The 19,423-nt window shown below is 39.3% G+C and overlaps 1 protein-coding gene across 1 annotated transcript in view; it reads left to right on the top strand.

Moving 5' to 3' along the window:
- Positions 1-19,423, top strand: part of COL6A6 (collagen type VI alpha 6 chain) — a 62,388-nt gene that overhangs the window by 26,757 nt on the left and 16,208 nt on the right. Inside the window, 15 exon segments of the mRNA XM_075417894.1 lie at positions 58-136; positions 682-827; positions 924-1,016; positions 2,478-2,531; positions 5,802-5,873; positions 6,325-6,351; positions 8,838-8,882; positions 9,117-9,170; positions 9,416-9,478; positions 10,507-10,572; positions 11,667-11,720; positions 12,663-12,698; positions 14,666-14,728; positions 15,559-15,621; positions 17,675-17,737. Coding sequence (XP_075274009.1) covers positions 58-136; positions 682-827; positions 924-1,016; positions 2,478-2,531; positions 5,802-5,873; positions 6,325-6,351; positions 8,838-8,882; positions 9,117-9,170; positions 9,416-9,478; positions 10,507-10,572; positions 11,667-11,720; positions 12,663-12,698; positions 14,666-14,728; positions 15,559-15,621; positions 17,675-17,737 — 978 coding nt within the window.

Raw genomic sequence — 19,423 nt, 5'->3', positions numbered from 1 at the left:
ACAACTCAGGTTTTAGTCTCTTCTCAGTTGACTTGGCATTATTCCCTTTCCTGACAGGTTCTGTTAGTATTTTCAGATGGGCTGGATGATTCGCTGGAAGATCTCAGAAAAGCAACTGACTCCCTTCGCTTTAGAGGTATTACAGCACTGCATTGATGTTCCAGCCTCCTCCTACCAATGGCCCAATGTATTGCTCCGCTACTGCAACTTTTCCACGTCACATTACCTCTCCACAAGTATATGGCATTCCTCAGGAGTCACTGGGAGTGTGTTGGCAGATGATGCTAGAAATATGCCTAGGGGTGCAGAGAGCCTGGGATGGTTCTGGTTTCTGGAGTCCAGCTCCAGCAGCTGGGGCAGTTCAGGGCAGCCCTTCTCACTGATGAGTGCAGCACCAGAGGTTAGACCCAGCTCTGACTTCTGCAGAGGAAACAGTTTCACACTGCTGCACACTGAGTAGCAATCTGGTCTGACAACTGGCTAGAGAAGTTAATTGGAAAATTACTGGTCTGCATTTTTCTCTTATACATTGTTCTCAATAGCTTGATTTCTTTTAACATACTGTGTTGAAACCATAAGATGTAAGAGTCTTTTAGAGGACTGCTGTTACTCACAATGATATTGTTGGATAAATGATATAGTTCAGGCATTCACTAATTTAAATCTATGCTTACATTGAAGGTCTTGATGCGCTTCTGTTAGTTGGCCTGGACAATACACAGAACATGACTGAACTTCGGGAAACAGAGTTTGGCAGAGGGTTTGGTTACAACGAACCGCTGAGTGTTGGGTTTGCAGACATTACACACATCTTGCAGAGAAACCTTGTAAGTCCTTCTGTAAGATAAACAAAAGGGGGGAAAAAATCAGTCTTTGTTTTATGATTAATATACATGAATGAAGAGTTGCTTGTCGTTTCTCAGGATACTATTGCAGAAAGGAAATGCTGTAAGGTGGTTTGTAAGTGCCTTGGAGAAAATGGTGTTCATGGTGGCCAGGGAGGTCCTGGAAGGAAGGTAGGAGAGCTAAGATAGACATTACTTAAGACTTGCTTTGTTTTTCAAAGTGTTTCCATTTTTTGGTAGTATTTCAGAGCATGCATGCATTGTGCCCACGATATTTGCTGTTACGGCAGGAGAAGGAGAAACATGAAATGTGATCATTTCTCTGCTGCATGTTCCTATTGAAAAAGTATTTTTTGTAATATAAATCATTGGTACATACAAAAATCATTAGGCACTCTCCTTCACCAATTTAGCAGAAAACAGAGAGATTTAAAAATTAAGTCTGATTAACCAGGAGTCTTATTAGCTCTTGTGAATGAGAAACTTTCAGCCAGCAAGCTGAGAGTAGAAAATAATCCTTCTTCACTAGGTTTGACCCTTATCCTTTTGTGCCTCTGGTTATTCCAAGTAGCCTCTTCTATAAATTTCTTTTGATCTAATGTAGTACTAATTTGCATTATTTTTTTAAGATTTGGTATTGTTTATTTTAAGCCTTTCGAGTGTTACAGATATCACCACTTCTACAGCACGCTAGTAGGCTTCATTATTACTGTTTTTAGTATATATAGCCTGCTTTTGACTACTGTTCATTTGAGTATTTCTGCTTACTCCAGAAACACGCTAAGTAAATTATATTTGTAGTTCACACTCTTCAGTTATGTGGTTGCAGTTAAATACGTTTTTGGTTATCTCTTAGAAAAAGTATAGTCTTCTAATATTTATTCTTAAACCAATTTACTGTTTTCTTACATTACTCCTGTTGATTTTCCTACACCTTTCTGTTTTACTAAAGTGTCTAGATTACTGTGCCTAGACAGAACTATGTTCAGAACAGTCATGTCTGTCTGCTTGCAAAACAACGATGATGCCTGGATTGTACAGCCTACAATTGTAGAAGCGTGTTTTTGCAGCACAAATTCATGTCTCATTTTTGTTTATTTTCATTCCTGGAAATTCCTTTTGTTCTAGTTTCTTTCTGTTCATGTTTTTGCACTGAGAGTATGAGGTTTGCATCACTTCATATACAGCATTGCAATACTCTTAAAAGTCTTTGTAAGATGTTGCAATATCCTTGTCCTAACAAGTTTTCAGCTCCTTATGTTTTTCATTTTACCTTAGAATTTCATTCCTGTATAATTTTTACTCTTCCAAATCACTAAGGAAGATACTCAATTTGACCCAATATCACAACGAGCTTTTGTTAATCCATCAGGCAGTTTCCTGAAATAATGTGCTGAAATTTTATATCGAACATTGTTGAGTTTTCGAGGTTTATTTCACAGCCATGTCAAGTGCATAGGACTGTGCAGACTGTTTGTGTAAATGTAGTTGTTGGATCCTGCCCTCCTCAGCACAACCAGATCTGCTTTTCAGGAGATATCTTCTATCTCCATGTGCAGAGTAATCTGATAGAAATTAACCCAGTGTGCTTGGAGGTCAGTGTTACTTACCGCTTAAGCTCCTGTTTTTCAGGGAAGTACGGGTTACAGAGGATCTACTGGCCATCCTGGTGAGGAAGGTGGAATTGTAAGTAAACATTATTCCTTCCTGCTAACATGTTGTTGGTTGGTGCCTGAACCTGTCTGCACTTACTCATTCACTGAGTGCTTATCAATATTAACCTAAAATGTGTTTAAGCAATATGTATCTGAAGGTAAATATACGGACTTGATTCTCTGTGCATCAGCACCTCACCATAGTTAGTGCTAACTTCTGATGCAGAAACAAAATCAGTTAGAATCACACAACAGCATCTTATGTGGCATGTTTATGGCTAACTCATATACCAATTTTTCGTGACAAACCGTAGCCAGATTCTGTGTTGATAGTTCTTATAGAAAAGGCCATGCTTTCCCTTCTTACCATGAGTTGGTATCTTATGACTGGATAACAAAGCTAAATTTTGTAGTGCATTTTGGTGATTTCTGAATCCTTTGCAGTGTGCTGTTCCCAACATAAACTTCAACATAATGTGTATAAGCCAGAGTCCAACCCACTGGGAGTATTTCTTCCTCATTTGCTGTCTAAAAAGAAACAAACAAAAATCCGGCAAAGAATAAGGTGATTTCCTTAGCACCATAAGCACAGATCTAGGTTTACAACGCTGCACCCATGACATGAATATTACTCCTAACTACAGGTGAGAAGCCTGCAAACCAAGAACAAGCCAAGGATTTCTCTCTGTACATAACTGTAAAATCCACGTTAAGGTAGCTCCAGTTCTCACAGTAGATTGGTCAGCCTGAATTTACCTTTGATGAGGCAGCCTGGGGTAAGCCAACTGTCTGTTCAGAGAAAGGTTTTGGTGGAAGAGAACAGTTGTCATCTAGAATTATCAAGAAAGTGCACTGTGATGGTGGTTTTATGATTTCTTTGGAAATCACTGGTTGTAACTACTTGAGCAGTTTCCACAGAACTTTTTTTTTTCAGGTGGCCTGATTTGCTGAATGATATAATAAAATTCCATATCAGCAATTTCTAGAATGACTTAAAATACTTATTTTACTCAGGAATAGAACTATTTTCACATCTTTTCACAGAGATGAATGACACGATCTGAGCAGGAATCTAAATTTAAACCCTGAGGGTTTTTTAAAATGAGAAACATTTTGAACACATTGCAATGGGATGCACAAATTTTTCACCACAGCTTTTTGTTTTGAAAGTTTCTAAATCTTATCTTTTTTTAAGTGATAAAGGAGTGAAAACAATTTTGAACTAGTTTTTATGTATGAAATTTAATTTCTATTTTTGACCTTCTGAGAATCTAGAATAATATTCTAGAGCAGGTAAATTACAAGAGTCTTGCCTCTGAATTTTCCGTTCCATTCACTTTTCTTTACTGTGGAATGATGAGAAGAGGTCATGTCCACACCTTCAGAAACTTTATTCATCTCCTGCATGTGAAGCCTACAAATGACTTTCATGTTGCAAATTTTCCCTACTAAGGGCTAAACTTTTTTCCAGCCACAAAATAAGAATTTGAAGCATCCCAAGCATTTGAATGTAGTAAATAAACAACAGAAAGCAGACTGCTGGTAATAGACTACACAAGATGCCACAAGGAAAAGAGGTTGAGGAGATAATGCTGGACAGTTTTGGTTTCTCATGGTGTACTGTTCAGCTCAGGAATTAGTCTTAATGTTTCACATAGGCAATGCAGCCAGGCCAAAATGCTTAAACTTCTGTTTTTTCATATTGTGGTGTGATTCTGTGGCAGCATTCTCTAACTTAATCTAGAATGTGATCCATGTTGCTTTTCTGCTAGTTTAGAGAGACACATTTCTATAGAGGAGAAAAGAAAGAGAATGTTCTTTGTTCTTTTGGTCTTAGACTCTTCAAATTTGTCTTCTCTTTTGCATGGTAGTATAGGAGCTCTCATGTTTACTGTGTGTTCTCATTTCATTTTTCATTGTTTATCTTTTTAGACAGCAATTTTAAGGGGATCTGCTAGGAGATGCTGCTCTCTTTCCAATATTTTTTAGAGCTTCCATCCTAACAAACCTGGAATAGAAGTCTTCAGAGATCAGTGACTAGAGGAAGCGCATTCAATATTCAGTTAAAGACCAACCGACCAAAAGGCCTACCTTCAAGTACAGAGATTTCAGTCAGAGATTGCTAGTGTAGTCTAAAACATGGCATGATAGTGAGAGCAGAGAACAAGGTGCAACTCAGGCTAGTAATTGACTGTTCTGTTACGGCCAGTATAAAAATTTACAGGTGACTTCCATTTGTGTCCGTAGTGCAGTGAATGGCGATATAATCTTCTATGTGTGCTTTATCTTATATGGTGCTTTAATCTTATATTATGGAATCATAGAATGGTTTGGATTGGAAGTGGCCTTACAGACCATCTAGTTCCAACGCCCCTGCCATGGACAGGGACACCTTCCACTGGACCAGGTTGCTCCAAGCCCCATCTAGCCTGGCCTTGAACACTGCCAGGGAGGGGGCATCCACAGCTTCTCTGGGCAACCTGTTCCAGTGCCTCACCACACTCATGGTAAAGAATTTCTTCCTAATATCTAATCTAAATCTCTCTCTAAATCTCTTTCAGTTTAAAGCCATTATCCCTTGTCCTATCACTACATGCCCTTGTAAGAAGTCCCTCTCTAGCTTTCTTCTAGGGACCTTTCAGGTACTGGAAGGCTGCTATAAGGTCTCGCTGCAGCCTTCTCTTCTCCAGGCTGAACAGCCCCAATGCTCTCAGCCTTTCCTCATAGGAGAGGTGCTCCATCCCTCTGATCATTTTTGTGGCCCTCCTCTGGACCCGCTCCAACAGGTCCATGTCTTTCCTGTGCTGAGGGCTCCAGAATGGGATGCAGGACTCCAGGTGGGGTCTCACCAGAGCGAAGTAAGGGGCAGAATCATCTTCCTCGACCTGCCGGCCACGCTTCTTTTGATGCAGCCGAGGATATGGTTGGCCTTCTGGGTTGCGAGCGTACACTGCCGGGTCATACTGAGCTTCTCATTAACCAACACCCCCAAGTCCTTCTCCTTAGGGCTGCTCTCAGTCTATTCTTTGCCCAGCCTGTATTTGTGCTTGGGATTGCACCGACCCAGCTGCAGGACCTTGTACTTGGCCTTGTTATACTTCGTGAGGTTTGCATGGGCCCACCTCTCAAGCCTGTTAAGGTACCTCTGGATGGCATCCCTTCCCTCCTGAGTGCCAAATGCACCACTCAGCTTGGTGTCATTGACACACTTGATGAAGGTGCACTCAGTCCCACTGTATGATGACTTAACCAGTAGCTATCATTGTATGGATTAATTTGAACATTCTCTTTTATTTCTTAGGGGGAGAGAGGCCCTGTTGGTTTCAGTGGGACTCAAGGAGACAGGGGGTGTCCAGGTGTCAGAGGCCAGAAGGCAAGTATGTCACTTTGAAGCGTTTCCTAATTTTGTTTCTCACAAGCCTGTTTTCTATAATGAGGACAAACTCCTGTGCTGCCTTCATGAATCATGGATGGACAGCAAGACCCAGCATAGCAGACACTTCTTGCTATCTCCTTTGGAGAGAAGCATGGTCAAATGCCTAAGGAGTTTGCTGACTCAGCAGCTTACCAGTGACTTTTCCACCACAAACTCCAGGCTGGCCTTAGATAAAACTACAAAGCTTTACAGAACGGAAATGAAATTGAAGGCTGTTCTGTCTTCCCACAGGAAAGGTGTCAATCCTGTATTTGGAAGTAGGAGATTTTACAGTAGGGACTACGAATTCTGAGCCTAGCATGCCTCTGCACAACAAGCTATTGTGCCCTGCTTCTCAAGCTCACTAAAAATACTTTCAAATTTCACCTATGTTTATTTTCAATTTCAGGGGGCCAGGGGATATAGAGGAAGTCAGGTATGTGTTCTGTGCAATCAATTTTCTTTGAGAACACTGTTCTGCCTCCTTTTGTGTTACCTTGTAAGAAGACAATATCAACAACGAAGGAAAACAGTGTAAAAACTTCAGAGTATTTAATGTACTTTTGCAACATTTGTATAAGAGTGGGTTTAAATGTGGGCTGTTAGGTATCACATTATTAAAAACCACCAGTCTTACTTGTATTTTTAGCATGGTTGCAGTCATAGTGGATTTAGTCTAATTGACAGGAAAGGAATTTATTTACTGGCTATTTTAATAATCTGTCAAGGTGGTAATTCTGATTAACTGAATCTCATATTCTAATTGCTGAGGAAGCAGAGCAGAAAGGGGGAAAAAAGATTGTCACTAATATTTATTGCAGATTTAGACAGCATTTTCATGGAATCATTAGTGATACTTTTTCAATATCCAGACTTCTCTTCAGAAGTTTTTGTCATCCACTGATCTTGCAGTTCTGCTTATTTAACCTTTCAAACTTACCTGTTCATCAAAGAGATTTTGTCACCAATTCGTTAATAAAATGTGAAGCCTGGAAGACAATGATAATGGTAATATTAGTTCCCAAGCTGGAGGAATTAAAATAGAATTCAAATTGTACTGGGGGCTTTGATACAAAACCACTCCTAGGAAAGATTTAAGAGCCTCAAAGACTCAGAAGATACTCAGACTTCCAAACTTGAGCAGCTATACATGTGAGAAACTTCAGAGAGTGTTTCTGATACCTCAGCTCCATTTAAAGTACTGCTCTGTACTGACTTTTTTAATCCTCTGATGTATTTTACTTCCCTTTTCCATTTTCTGCTCTGTTCCCTGAAGTAATTTGTCCTTTAAATATCTGAAACATCTGATTGTAGAAGGAGAGTGCTTGCTGATGGTTTTGGTTTATCCAAGTTGAATTGTACAGCAGGACTTATGAGGAGCATAGACCCTACTGAAATCCAGTGAATATGTGAATGTCTTCATTATGTTGTGTCATTATATCCACTAATTTTATTTTAACTAAAATGTGAAACTTTCAGCACATTAAAAATGTGACTTAGTACTGCAAACTTAGTAAGGTTGAGGCAGTTTATTGAAGTCTGCAAGACATTTTAGTACAGCTATTTTGAGAAGAAAAGGCAATATTGAATATTTAATACTATGAAGTTTGGCTCAGGTTTTCTGAAGTAGGAAACAGTGAGGGAAAAAATAAGACTTGACTAAAAGTCATGATTGCTTACTTAATGTTCAATTTTTTTCTGCAATACTTATTCCAGGAATTTTTGGTTTTGACATTAATCTTATGAAAATGTACAGACAGCTAATTTTTCTTGTAGTACATAAAAAAACTGTTATAAATGAATGAAAGTTTTCCTCAGGAACTTTAACTAGGTGGTTTTGCGAAGTCAATTTAGCATCAAAACCTACAAAGCAATTGTATCTGTAGTCTCTATCAAAGTGAGACTCCTGTTGGTTTAACTAGCATTTACAGTATGCTCTTGTGCCACTTTCAGTGATTTGCTGCATATCCTTTCAGCTTTCAGGGTAGTGGTGTCTGCTAATTTCATTTCTTACTACAAATAAAAACATCACAGTTGATTCCTTCATTTTTATCCTAGAAAAGAAAGACGGAAGAAACACTTCAAAATATCCTTTAGAAATTGAGTGTGCCATTTGGGCACATGTGAAACATTGTGGAGCATACATAAATTAAAGAATGTTCTCACAGTTATTACCCTACTCAGAAGCCTCACTTGTCATCTGAACAACAAGTTCAGATCACTAAGGCTGGGATGAGTGTTTTGTGAGAAAATGACTTCCATAAATGGTTGCAATATGGTGATTCATTTTTGCAGATAAAGGGAAGAGAATACCAGTGTGTGTTTGAATGGGAATGTGACTGCTGTTTATGTAGCAAGCACTACATTGCTGAAACAGTAATGAAATGTCATTAACAAGTCCTAAAGCCTAAGATCAGTCTTCTGTAATTGTTTTTATCATGGTTATTCTTTCCAGCTTTTCAATACACCATTCACAGTATAAAATTATTTTAAAAACAAAAGTACAATACAAACACATATGATGGTTGACACCAGAATTACAGGATTAGCAGCATGTTAGATCAGATATTGGTAGTTGTATTTTGGAATGTATCTAGATTTTGAAGGTGCTGCAGTTGGGAAAAGTATTTGAAAAATAACCGATAGAAAAGCAGAATTTAAATCCTGGTGAAGATAGTTTTAATAACCATTGTTCTTATTAAATGTTCTTAACTATGAATTGTTTTAAAAGTTAATGATTCATTAAAATCTGAATTTATTAATTCCTATGTGTAATTTTTATTCTTAGTTATTCTTGCTAGCCATTGAAAACCACTATTCTTACTTAAGTTCCCAAAAATAGTGTGAACACATCTTGCCTTGCTGAAAGAGGCAAGTGGACTGATGCTTATAGCTTTGTTTTTTTTTTGCTTATTGCTACAGGGTGAACATGGTGAGAGAGGATTTGATGGCACTGATGGAGAACAGGTAATCATTGCTTTAAATGTGCAGTGCAATTAAAGACACCTACCTTAGGGTTCATACGTACAGATTTTTAAGCCTTTGAATGGGCTTTAAACCTGAACGGAAGTTTTGTGGTTTAGTGTTTCGAGTTGCGTATCTGATTGAAGGTGGATTCTGCCAGACAAAATCTGGGAACCACATTTATCAGAAAGAACAATCATTAATGTTTTCTTCTTTATTCCCCCATTGTTAATCTAGGGAGAATGTGGATTTCCTGGACCTTCTGGAGAGAAAGGCAACACAGGAAGACGGGTGAAGTATCCTTTATAGTAACGTTTAGATTTTATGGAAACATCTTTCCACAGTGTAATGCTATCTGTAATGCCTGAGAGTTGTTTTTAATAGCTGCCAGTTCTCTGATATGATGTGACTCCTGCTGTAAATCAGTGTAGCTCCACTGACTTAAACAGATATGTGTTCTCTTACCTGGCCTTTCTCTAACACAGATACCGATTCTATCTATACCCAAATTGCTCATGCTCTTTTTATGAATTTAGGGCAGAAAAGGACCCAGAGGAGAACCAGGTGAACGAGGAGAATCTGGTCTAAGAGGAGATCATGTAAGTGTATTCCTTCATTTTTGTTTCGTTGCACTGATTTATGCCTGGATTTCATGATGGAGCTGCTTGAAATATATGTGATTTGAAGAGTTTTTCACATCCTATATGGTGCAGTACTCGACAAGAAGTATGGCATATTCCAGGAGTGCTGAACTCTTTAGATGCAGATGGACTGATGTGTTTTGAAATGTTGCTTGGAAGCAGATGTTTAAACCTCAGGTGTCCTGTTTGTCCCTTGCATTTTGTTTTATTTATTTATTTGTTTGTTTGTTTGGGGTTTTTTAGCATGGGCAACATAACTCCTTCTGGAGCGACCCAGTCCTCCCTAGTGGTTCCCACCATGCAGCGGAATTTCTGGATCATTTGAAAACCCTGTGTGCTGACTCTTGGTTAGCAATTTATAATGATGCAAAGGCAAATTACTTCTTCATGCTGACATTTTTTTCCTTGCATGCTCCAGAGCCCTATGTAAATGCAGTCACTGAGACTAAAATTTCAGTGGAGCCACCACACTTCTTGTATCACAGCTTTAAGTCTTCTTACACATATTTCAAAGACCTTTGTTCCAAACAGTCAAATATAGTGTTTACTTCTGTCTTCTAACTTAAAAAAAAAAAAAAATCAGGCTTCATAGTAACTTGCCTCTTTGGGAGATCAGGATTTCATCTGTGACTGGTATTAAGTGGCTAAATCGAACTCCATTCTAGTGTAACCCCATCTGAAACTCACTAACTAGTTATTATCTTAACTCAACTAACTACACCCAAACAACCAGAACAGCTTCACATTTTCAGGGTTTAATTTGTTCCCCAGTAGTAATATTTCTTTTAACCTCTTTGGAGAAGAAACTTGTGGACTTTGCAGAGCTGCCTATTTAGTGTTCTTACAAGCATCTCCATTTAAAGTAGCTTTTGTGTTTCTTGTTGGTTGCAATGACAAATCTCATTAATCCTGTTTCCTGCATCTGTAAGCAGAGTAATAAAGGTGCAGTCGCTGAAAATGCTGAGGTTTCTGCTTAACTTTTCCAGGGAGATCCTGGAACTAGCAATAATGTTCCTGGTCCTAAGGGTGAAAAGGGAAACCCAGCACAGCAGGTAAGCCAGTGGTTCTATAATACGGAGAGAGGATTTGTGTAACTGCTAAGTTCTATTCTTAGTCCAGTGACTAAGCAACTCTTTTTTTATTTTTAATTTTGACTTTAGTGTGGGTCTGCAACACAGAAAGCTTTGAGAAATGCTTAATACTGTCTTAAAAATGTTAACAAAGACTGTGGAAATATTCTCATGATATAGGGATAAGGGAAGTTAGAGATTTAGTAGAAATATATTATTCTACCACAAATTTACATCACCAGCCTGAGAGGCTTCTAGTAATGGGTTGTAAGTACACTGTTAATAACTGTGCTGGGAAAAATGCACTGGGTATCAACAGGCTGTACTCATTCTACTATGGAACTGCTATTTCCTCAAGGTTGTGCATAAACTCCGTTTTGACCTGTATCTAGAATATAAGAGCTGGGATACGTGCTTATATAGTGATGTCTGAATTTTTAAGAGGTGTTTAAGCAATAAAAGCACAGCCCATCTTACCATTGCACTTTGTTTGGAAAGAATAAGAAAAGATGATAAGTAGTTGGACAGTGGTATATAAGTAATGGTGGATGAAAGCTTAAGAGGGTGAGAACTAGCAACACGTGAGAAAAATCCACTATTTTAGAAGTCTGATTCTATCTGAACATGTAGAGCTGTGTGCACGTGTTCAGACACATGTGTGTGCATATACGTCTATGTAGAGCGTGCTGAAAGCAGTAGAAAAGCTGAGGGTCACTGTTTGGAGAATAATTGTGTCTTGATGACTTTTTGGAAACAAACCTCATCAAGCTTTGTCATCTTAAGGAGTCCAACTGAAAGACTGAAGTCAACAAAAATGATTTTACAAAAGCTTTGACCGAGTATCAGCTGTTAGTGACCAATGGATTGGAAATCCAAAGCAAGCATGATCTCTCTGGTTTGTATTTTTTGGTTGTAAGTGATTTTCAGAATACAAGAATCAGCATTTAGCATGGTACAACTGATTGCAATGAAATTACTTAGAAGAAGAAGTAAAGAAGGAATGTATAAGGAAGAATATGTAAGTACAAGAAAAAGAAAGAGTATTTAAAGAGCTTGTTCATTACTTTGGTTTGCAGGGAGACCCAGGACCACGTGGCCTACAAGGAGAGCAGGGTGGTGCCGGCCCTGATGTAAGGATAGTAATCAATACAGGGTGGAAGTGACTGATACAAGATACAATGGGGTTCCCATTGAGAAAACCAATTTTTCTCCTCTTCCTTTTATCCCACACTTAAAACTCCTGCAGTGAGAGGGAACAAAAACCTTCTAAAGTTTTCATAGTGAAACATACTTGGCTTCAAATTTAGTAGCTTATGTGTATTGCAATGTGTTCTGTTTTTTATTTAATCAGGAATTTGCTGTCCCATTAATTTCAGGTCTGATTTGTATGAAGTCAAAAGCCTTAAGCTCAATGTAATCTTTTCTGTGAGCCTTAATTGCTTCATATTTTCACCATAGATTAATCTATCCCTTCTTCCTCCCTGTGACTGCAAGTTCTGTATGCCTGTTCAAGCCTGTATATAAATTCACTCGCAGCTGAGCTGCTTTTTTTAATCCACTGGAGACTGGAACTTACGAAGGCACCTCTTCTAGTCTGTCAGAAAGGTGCCTAATGCCAAAGTCTGGAATGATGATCACTCCTCAGCCAGGCTGGAGAAACATCCTAAAGGCCTGTAGTGACATGAGGTTTATCAGTAACCTTCACTAGTGCTGCTGAGCAGTGTGCAGACCTCTTAGCTCAGAGGGAGAGAAGAGGGCTCTTGTTCTCTTTATTTTAGTCGTGGGGCAGCTGACTGGGAAGATGTTTTCCAGAATTTTGCTGAGATGCCTTCCCTCTGCACTCGTGAAGGGTCTGCAGCTTTTTTTTTTTTTAATAAGGCTTACTTGTGTAAGAATTTCTGTCCCAAATCCACTCTTTTTTATTTTTACCTTAAACCTTTCTTTGGAAGTAATCTCTGTTTTCTATAAGCTGTATTTTATTTGATTGTACGTATAATGTATTTTCTTATAAGCTGTTGTTTCACGTATTGCTCAGTGTTCTGGATGTAATCTTTCATACCAATCCTTCCTAGGGTGCAGCAGGTCGAAGAGGCCCTCCAGGTGTAAAGGTGAGTGGCTGACACTGCTGCTACCTATCTATATGCAGCTACATGCACAGCCTCAACATTTGCTCCTGTTAAGGGAAAACTTTCAGTGTGATCCAAGACACAAGTGTTTAACAATCAAAAGTCTATTTGAAACCAAGGCAGCCTTTGGACCGCAGGTGGAAGTACAAGAGGCCCTCCTGACTTGAAGGATTTAGAATTGGAAAGGAGCTTTCACTGAAAGAAAAAGACAGTTACTTTTATTATTAAGGCAAATGTGGGAACATAAATGCAGAAGAGACTGTCGCTAAAGATGATGGGAATGAGTAGTCAGGCTGCATTCCTGCAGCATAAGACCAAAAGTCTGACAGTTTTTTCCTCCTTTGCTGCAGGCACACAGATACATGCATGACGCACATATGCAGCAGAGACAAAATTAAGGCAAGTTCTAAATGATGCTTTACTAAAACATGAACTTAAGTGTTAACTGCAGCTCTGAAAATTGGCTCGAAGCATGTAAAAGAATCAAGATTTTGAAAACAATTTAATTCCCCAAGTAGACATCTAAGAGAATATAGTGTAGTTTGAATGCTCGTATAGGATGTAAGGAATAGGTCAACCCCAGTGCATGCTGACTGATCATTCCAGAAAGATCCTCTGGTGGAAGGTTCTCTTGTGCCATTGTTAGGCGGTAGCCCAGGTTTTTCTAGACCTATACCCCGTGGAGCCACAATGAAAAGAAACTTTCCTGAGATGACTGGTGAAGACATCACTGCCATTCTCTTAAATGATATTTTAGATAATGTTCTTGGAAAAGAAAGCATGTTTGTCCCAGAGGATAAATTACAAAGTACAGTTATCAAAGCAAATCTAAAAGCAGCTAAATTCAAGAGTGGATTAGTGCAAGTAAAAGTTAGATTCTAGGAACCTGAGAAGACTCAGCTTTCTTTTTTCTTTTTTTTTTTCGCTTTTTCATTTTTTTTAGGACAGAGCGAATAAACATTTTCCTTTGTCCATCACCCTGGTGGGAGTCTATAAGAACATCTAAAACCATGACTCCCATACATCTGCTTGCAAGATATATCCGTTATCTCTATCCTGTTGCTTGCTTTCTCAAGTATAGGTTATACTATCATTCCAGAAAACACATTGCTCTAGCACAAGTAGCTCACATTTGACCCAATCTCTCTACAGAGTTGCTAACACAGCTGTGCCTTGCTATAGCATTTCCCCTTTATCTTAGTGCTTATAGACCCAGGGGAACATCACAATTTCATGTGTGACACTGTCAGTACTTGAAGGATGGAATATGTCTTGAAGTCCTGCCCTGTGTTGGAGTCTGGGGAATGGGCAGAGTTGTAGCTTCTGAATAAATGTGCAAACCAGCATTTTGAGTAGGGATTGTTCTATGCAACTCTTCACTCACAAGCATGGTCAGGGCAAAATTCAGACCCGCTTTCCAAGTCATACTCATGCAATCCCAGTGCAGTCCTAGCATCAAAGAGGAGACAGCATGATGTGCATGTACTCTTGGTCTCAGTCCTCAAGTAGCAATTGTTTCAAAGTCTATGCCAAAGCCCTATTTCCTTTATCAAAGCTCACAATATGAAAGTGTTTGACCTGTAGAAAACATGCTTTTAGAGGACACCTGGTAACAGTTTGCTCAGTTTAATAGGTTTGATATATTTCTCATGTTTTGTCTGGGATTACTTAGCAAAATGCAAAGGAGATGGAAGACCTCTTGCACTGCAGCTCTTCTATTCGTCACACACCCTAAACAACAAAAAAAGCTACTCAGCTCTTTTGCTTCTTAATTGTGTTTTCTTCAACAGGAATTTGAAGCTGCTTGAAAGCTGTTTGGGAGCACTGAAAAGCATTCTATCAATTCTATCAACTGATACGCTGCAGATATGAAATTGTTCTCTGTTGGTGTACATATGACAGGTGTTAATTTATTCGATTTGGTTGTTGCTTTTTTTTTATTCTGGCAGGGTGAGCAAGGAGATCTGGGGGAAGCAGGTTACCCAGGAGTCTCTGGTCTTCCAGGCCCACAGGTAACTAAAAGAACTTCTGAGTTGTTTTTATGTTAGCTATGGCGAAGATGAGTTGTCAGTCTTGGTCTTTTGTTTCATTTGAATGCTTTGTATACTTCAGCTAATGAATATTACGAGTAAGATTCTTCCTTGCAAATCTGCTCTGTAACCCTGAAGAATTGAATGCGGCAAGTTTATTTTTCAGTTTATGTGGGTGCAGCTTCTAGTGAAATGAAAAGATGAAAGTGAATCGCAGAAATAAGTAATTTAGCCACACATCTCTAGCTTACAGGATATTATCAAGCAGATATCTTCAAAATGAATTCATTAGAAATTACTAGCAATAAGTACATAAAGTCTATTGCATTTCTGAATGTACTATATTTCCAGGTTGCATTAAAATGATGAAAGTAATATACTGATTGACAAAACCAACGAGGAAAGCTGTGTTTTAAAAATTTGCTTGGTGGAGTAATTTTGAAGAGAATTATGGTAGACTGCTTACAGTAGCATCCAGTTTTAAGGTGCTCTCAGGTGCTCTAAAGATGCTCTTAACTTTAAGTTTTAAGATATTGGCATCTGGAGAAAGTGTGCCTAGCTGATAACGGGTTTTTTATTGCTCCCTTGGTGTCTTCAGCACCATACTGACTCTCTGAATATGGCCCTCAGGCAGTGACCATCTCAGCTGCTTCACACAGGCAAATCCTTACAACCAAACAGCCAGAAGTTTCACCTGTGCATTAAGGCTTGCGAAACAGGCACTTAGATTCTGGTTGTTGCAGCAATCTAATATTCTTTGAAAGGCTATCAGCATTGAACTGACTTTTTTTTCAATGGCTTTTTTACATCAGGGCCCAAGAGGACTACAGGGGATCAGAGGACCTCCAGGACCACAAGGCATGCCAGGCCCTCTGGTTAGCTTTAAATAATATATTCCTGCTTGTTGTGTTAATTTGGCAGAAAATAAATCTCCTTGCGTTCTAACTCTCCTCACCGGAGTGGGAGGCTAGGTGCGGCTAGGTTTAAATTCTGAGTGATATCCAATTTGCCACTACCAGTCCAGTCGCATTTAATATGTATATTAAACTACCACGATTCTGAATACACTAATAGCGGTCTTCACCTTCTGTGCAGTCGTGCTCATGAACTGGCACGGCCGCGCTTAGGGTTTGGTCTCGTTCAGTGAGAAACTGACAACTGACTACTTAAACAGTGCAGTTTTATTTGTGCAATAGATATATAGGTTTTTTGAAATGCCGGTGATAGTGACTGTCTGCAAGAAAGCCCATGCAAATATGATGTTATTAAGTATAAAACATGTGAAAAGGTTATAAATAATACAGCCTGGCTATAAACATTAGGCAGTAACTCTCTAGAGAGATTTCTAATCTTCCCGAGAAAAGCGCTTAGTTCAAGTCTCACCCAAGGCATCCCAAGGAGGGGAGAAGCAAGGCTCAGCCCGTTGACCGATCCCGGTTGTCGGAGGCAGTCTGAGGTGGAGTTTCCCTTGACTTGCTCACGGTGTTATCATCTTCTTCTCCAAAAATCCCCTATTTCCCTGGCTATTTTTTTATCCTTTCTACATTTAAGGTGGAGTTTGAGTGACTGTAGTCATCCATAACTTTTATCATGATTGGTGTAAAATTCTCTCGTTTCACGTTTAAAGGTATAGTTTACCAAAAATCGAGGGTGCAGACTCAAAGAGGGGTGGTTGCACCTCGGAGGCGGGTAGCCTTCGGGATGGAGGTGTGTTTTGGTATTAAAATGATATTAAAACGAGCAAAGTTCACGAGAGGGTAGCACTTTGGCAAGGTTATGAAAACGTGTTGGCTCAGGGGGCCAGATGAGCTGCTTATCAGTTCCAGAGGACCATTTCTTCCAGCTTTATCATCACAGAACATGGCCACAGAATCTCCACTCCGCTCCATCCTCTATGGTATGTTGCAGGGAGTTGCTGTGTTAGTGGATTCCTCGCATGCCTGCTGCAGCTGTGTCCCATCCTCAGAGCTCCTTTTGATATTATGCTTTTCCTCAATGGGTGAACAATGCTACGTTTTTCATATAAACTTTAATTTTCAGATGTAAAACCTTAATTTTACTAATAATTCCACACTACTGTACACATTAGGGCTTTTCATTCTCAGTGTTGATATTGCTCTTATAAGAGTTTTTTAAAAACTTACAGAAGGAAGAAACTGGGGATTTTTTAATAATAGTACTTAAGGAAACTGATTTGCATCCTCATATGATAAAATAACAGCCTTGAGAATAATTTTAGGTGGGTGAATACGAAGTGAACTTCAGTGTTACCAAGGTTTTGCATGATTGCAATGAAAAGCCTTAGCTCTAGATTCCACTCTCAGTTCTATGGTATCAGGACTAACAGTCTGGCTTGCAGCACATGTAAATCCAGATGTACAGTGGTGTAGTTGAGGGCAGAGCTAGACAATGAATAGTGGTTTTATTAAAGTGTGACCTGTGAGATTTAATGCTAGAATGTGATGAGGTTGTAACTATTGAGCACTGACTGCTGATCTTCTCCTTGTGTAACACTGTTGATTCAGGAGTTCTTATTCTGGAATTACACCAATGTAACTCAGGACTGGAATGTCCTACTCTGCCAGCCTTGGCCATATGCTTCTCGTGTAATGACACCCATTTGTATGTGTGTATATACATATTCATATTGTTTGTGCACGTGTGTATGTATTCACTAGGTATCTATGTGGATAGAAAATAACATTCATGTCATAAGAACACTTTGAGAACTTTAAAGCAGTTGTGCAGAAAACAGGAAATAACTGGAATGATAGCTTGACCAGTAACTCTTACTGTGGTCCTCAAAAGCATGTTAATGTGCTAATACTTATACCGACTCTGTAATAATTTCAAGTGGCAATGAAAATTGAGTGCAATGAGCTGTTGAGTCTTCATTGTGCACCTTTTAACTGATACTTCTGATTACAGGCTAGTCTGGGGGCCCCAGGTTCACCTGGCTCTGTTGGGAAGTTAGGTGCAAGAGGAGCAAAGGTAAAGATTTTTAAGGTACCTAACTGCAGCAATCTAACAGCGTCATTTGTTCAAGATCCTGACTGAAGAAGCATGAACTAACACTTGTGTTGTTCCTATGGAACATTTGAAGAACGTTAAGTTTTATAGACATTTTTAGATTGCATGGAAAGGCAAATGATGTGTTCAAGGTAATCTTACAGATGTCAGAGCTACACTAAGAAGATTTCAGTGTTGCCATGACTGCTGTTGTAGTTGCTGTTGTGGTCATGGTTCTCAGTGGGGCCTGGCTTCTCACAAAATGCAGTAGGGATATAGCAGTTCTGACCCTTGAGCTAGTTTTATGATTTCTAGAATCTGTTCAATCCATTGAAAATATGTGCCAGTTAATCATAAAATCATAGAATATCTTAAGTTGGAAGGGACCCATAAGGATCATCAAGTCAAACTGCCTGCTGCTTGCAGGACTACGTAAAACTAAACCATATGACTAAGAGTGTCATCCAGATGCAACTTGGACTCTGACAGGCTTGGTGCCATAGCTGCTTCCCTGAGGAGGCTGTTCCAGTGACTGACCACCCTCTCAGTGAAGAAACTCTTCCCAATGTCTGATCTGAACTTCCCGGTTCAGTGAAGCATAGCTGCTTATTTTAACCTTTTTGTTCTAAAGATTCTTAACCAGTTCAAGCAACCTTGACTGTTATAATGTTTATTATAAAGGAATGAATGTGTTCAGAAGAACTGAAGCAACAAGGCCAAGTACAAGGTCCTGCACCTGGGTCAGGGCAACTCCCGGTATCAATGCAGTCTGGAGGATGAAGGGATTGAGAGCAGCCCTGCTGAGGAGGACTTGGGGGTACTGGTGGATGAAAAGCTGGACATGAGCCACCAATGTGCGCTCGCAGCCCAGAAGGCCAACCGTATCCTGGGCTGCATCAAAAGCTTTAAACTAAGGGAGGGTAGAGTAAGACTAGATATAAGGAAGAATTTTTTTTACGAGGGTGGTGAAACACTAGAACGAGTTGCCCAGAGAGGTAGTGAAGGTCCCATCCCTGGAAACATTCAAGCCCAGGTTGGAGGGGGCTCTGAGCAACCTGGTCTAGTTGAAGATGTCCCTGCTTACTGCAAGGGGCTTGGGCTAGGTGACCTCTACAGCTCCCTTCCAACCCAAATCATTCTATGATTCTATGAACATGAAGTTAAACAGAAAGGCTTATACTAATAAGTGGTCCACATTATGGTTCACTTACTTATACTAAATGTTATCCCTTACTTTCCTTTCATTAATGCACAGTGATATGGGAGAATTACTTTATTAAATAAAAATAATTAATTTTAGGTGTTGTTGCATCTCTGGATCTAAAAGGCATAAATATTACCAGGTAGATAAGCCTTTCAGTCTCTTTGAAGGTTTATTACATTCAGTGTATTATTACATTCAGTGACAGGGAACTATCAGAAGGTCCAAGTGCTACTGTGAGAAGAGTCACTGTGTGAAAACATACAGTGAAACAGTGACAAAAAATTGGGAAGACACATAGTGATGTAATCCATCATGCATTCCATTTTCTTAGTGTGGTTTTGTGCTGTTTAGCATTTGGGTTCTTGTTAGAAGAAAGTTCATTAAGAAAGTGAAAACCAAAAAAGGAACTGAAGAAAACTTGCAAGAGGACTCGGAGCACAGTCAGCCTGGTGACAGTCAGCCTT

Source organism: Opisthocomus hoazin, chromosome 4 (genome assembly GCF_030867145.1).
Source record: "Opisthocomus hoazin isolate bOpiHoa1 chromosome 4, bOpiHoa1.hap1, whole genome shotgun sequence".
NCBI classification, from domain to species: Eukaryota; Metazoa; Chordata; class Aves; order Opisthocomiformes; family Opisthocomidae; genus Opisthocomus; species Opisthocomus hoazin.
This window is presented reverse-complemented; position numbering and strand designations above follow the sequence as displayed.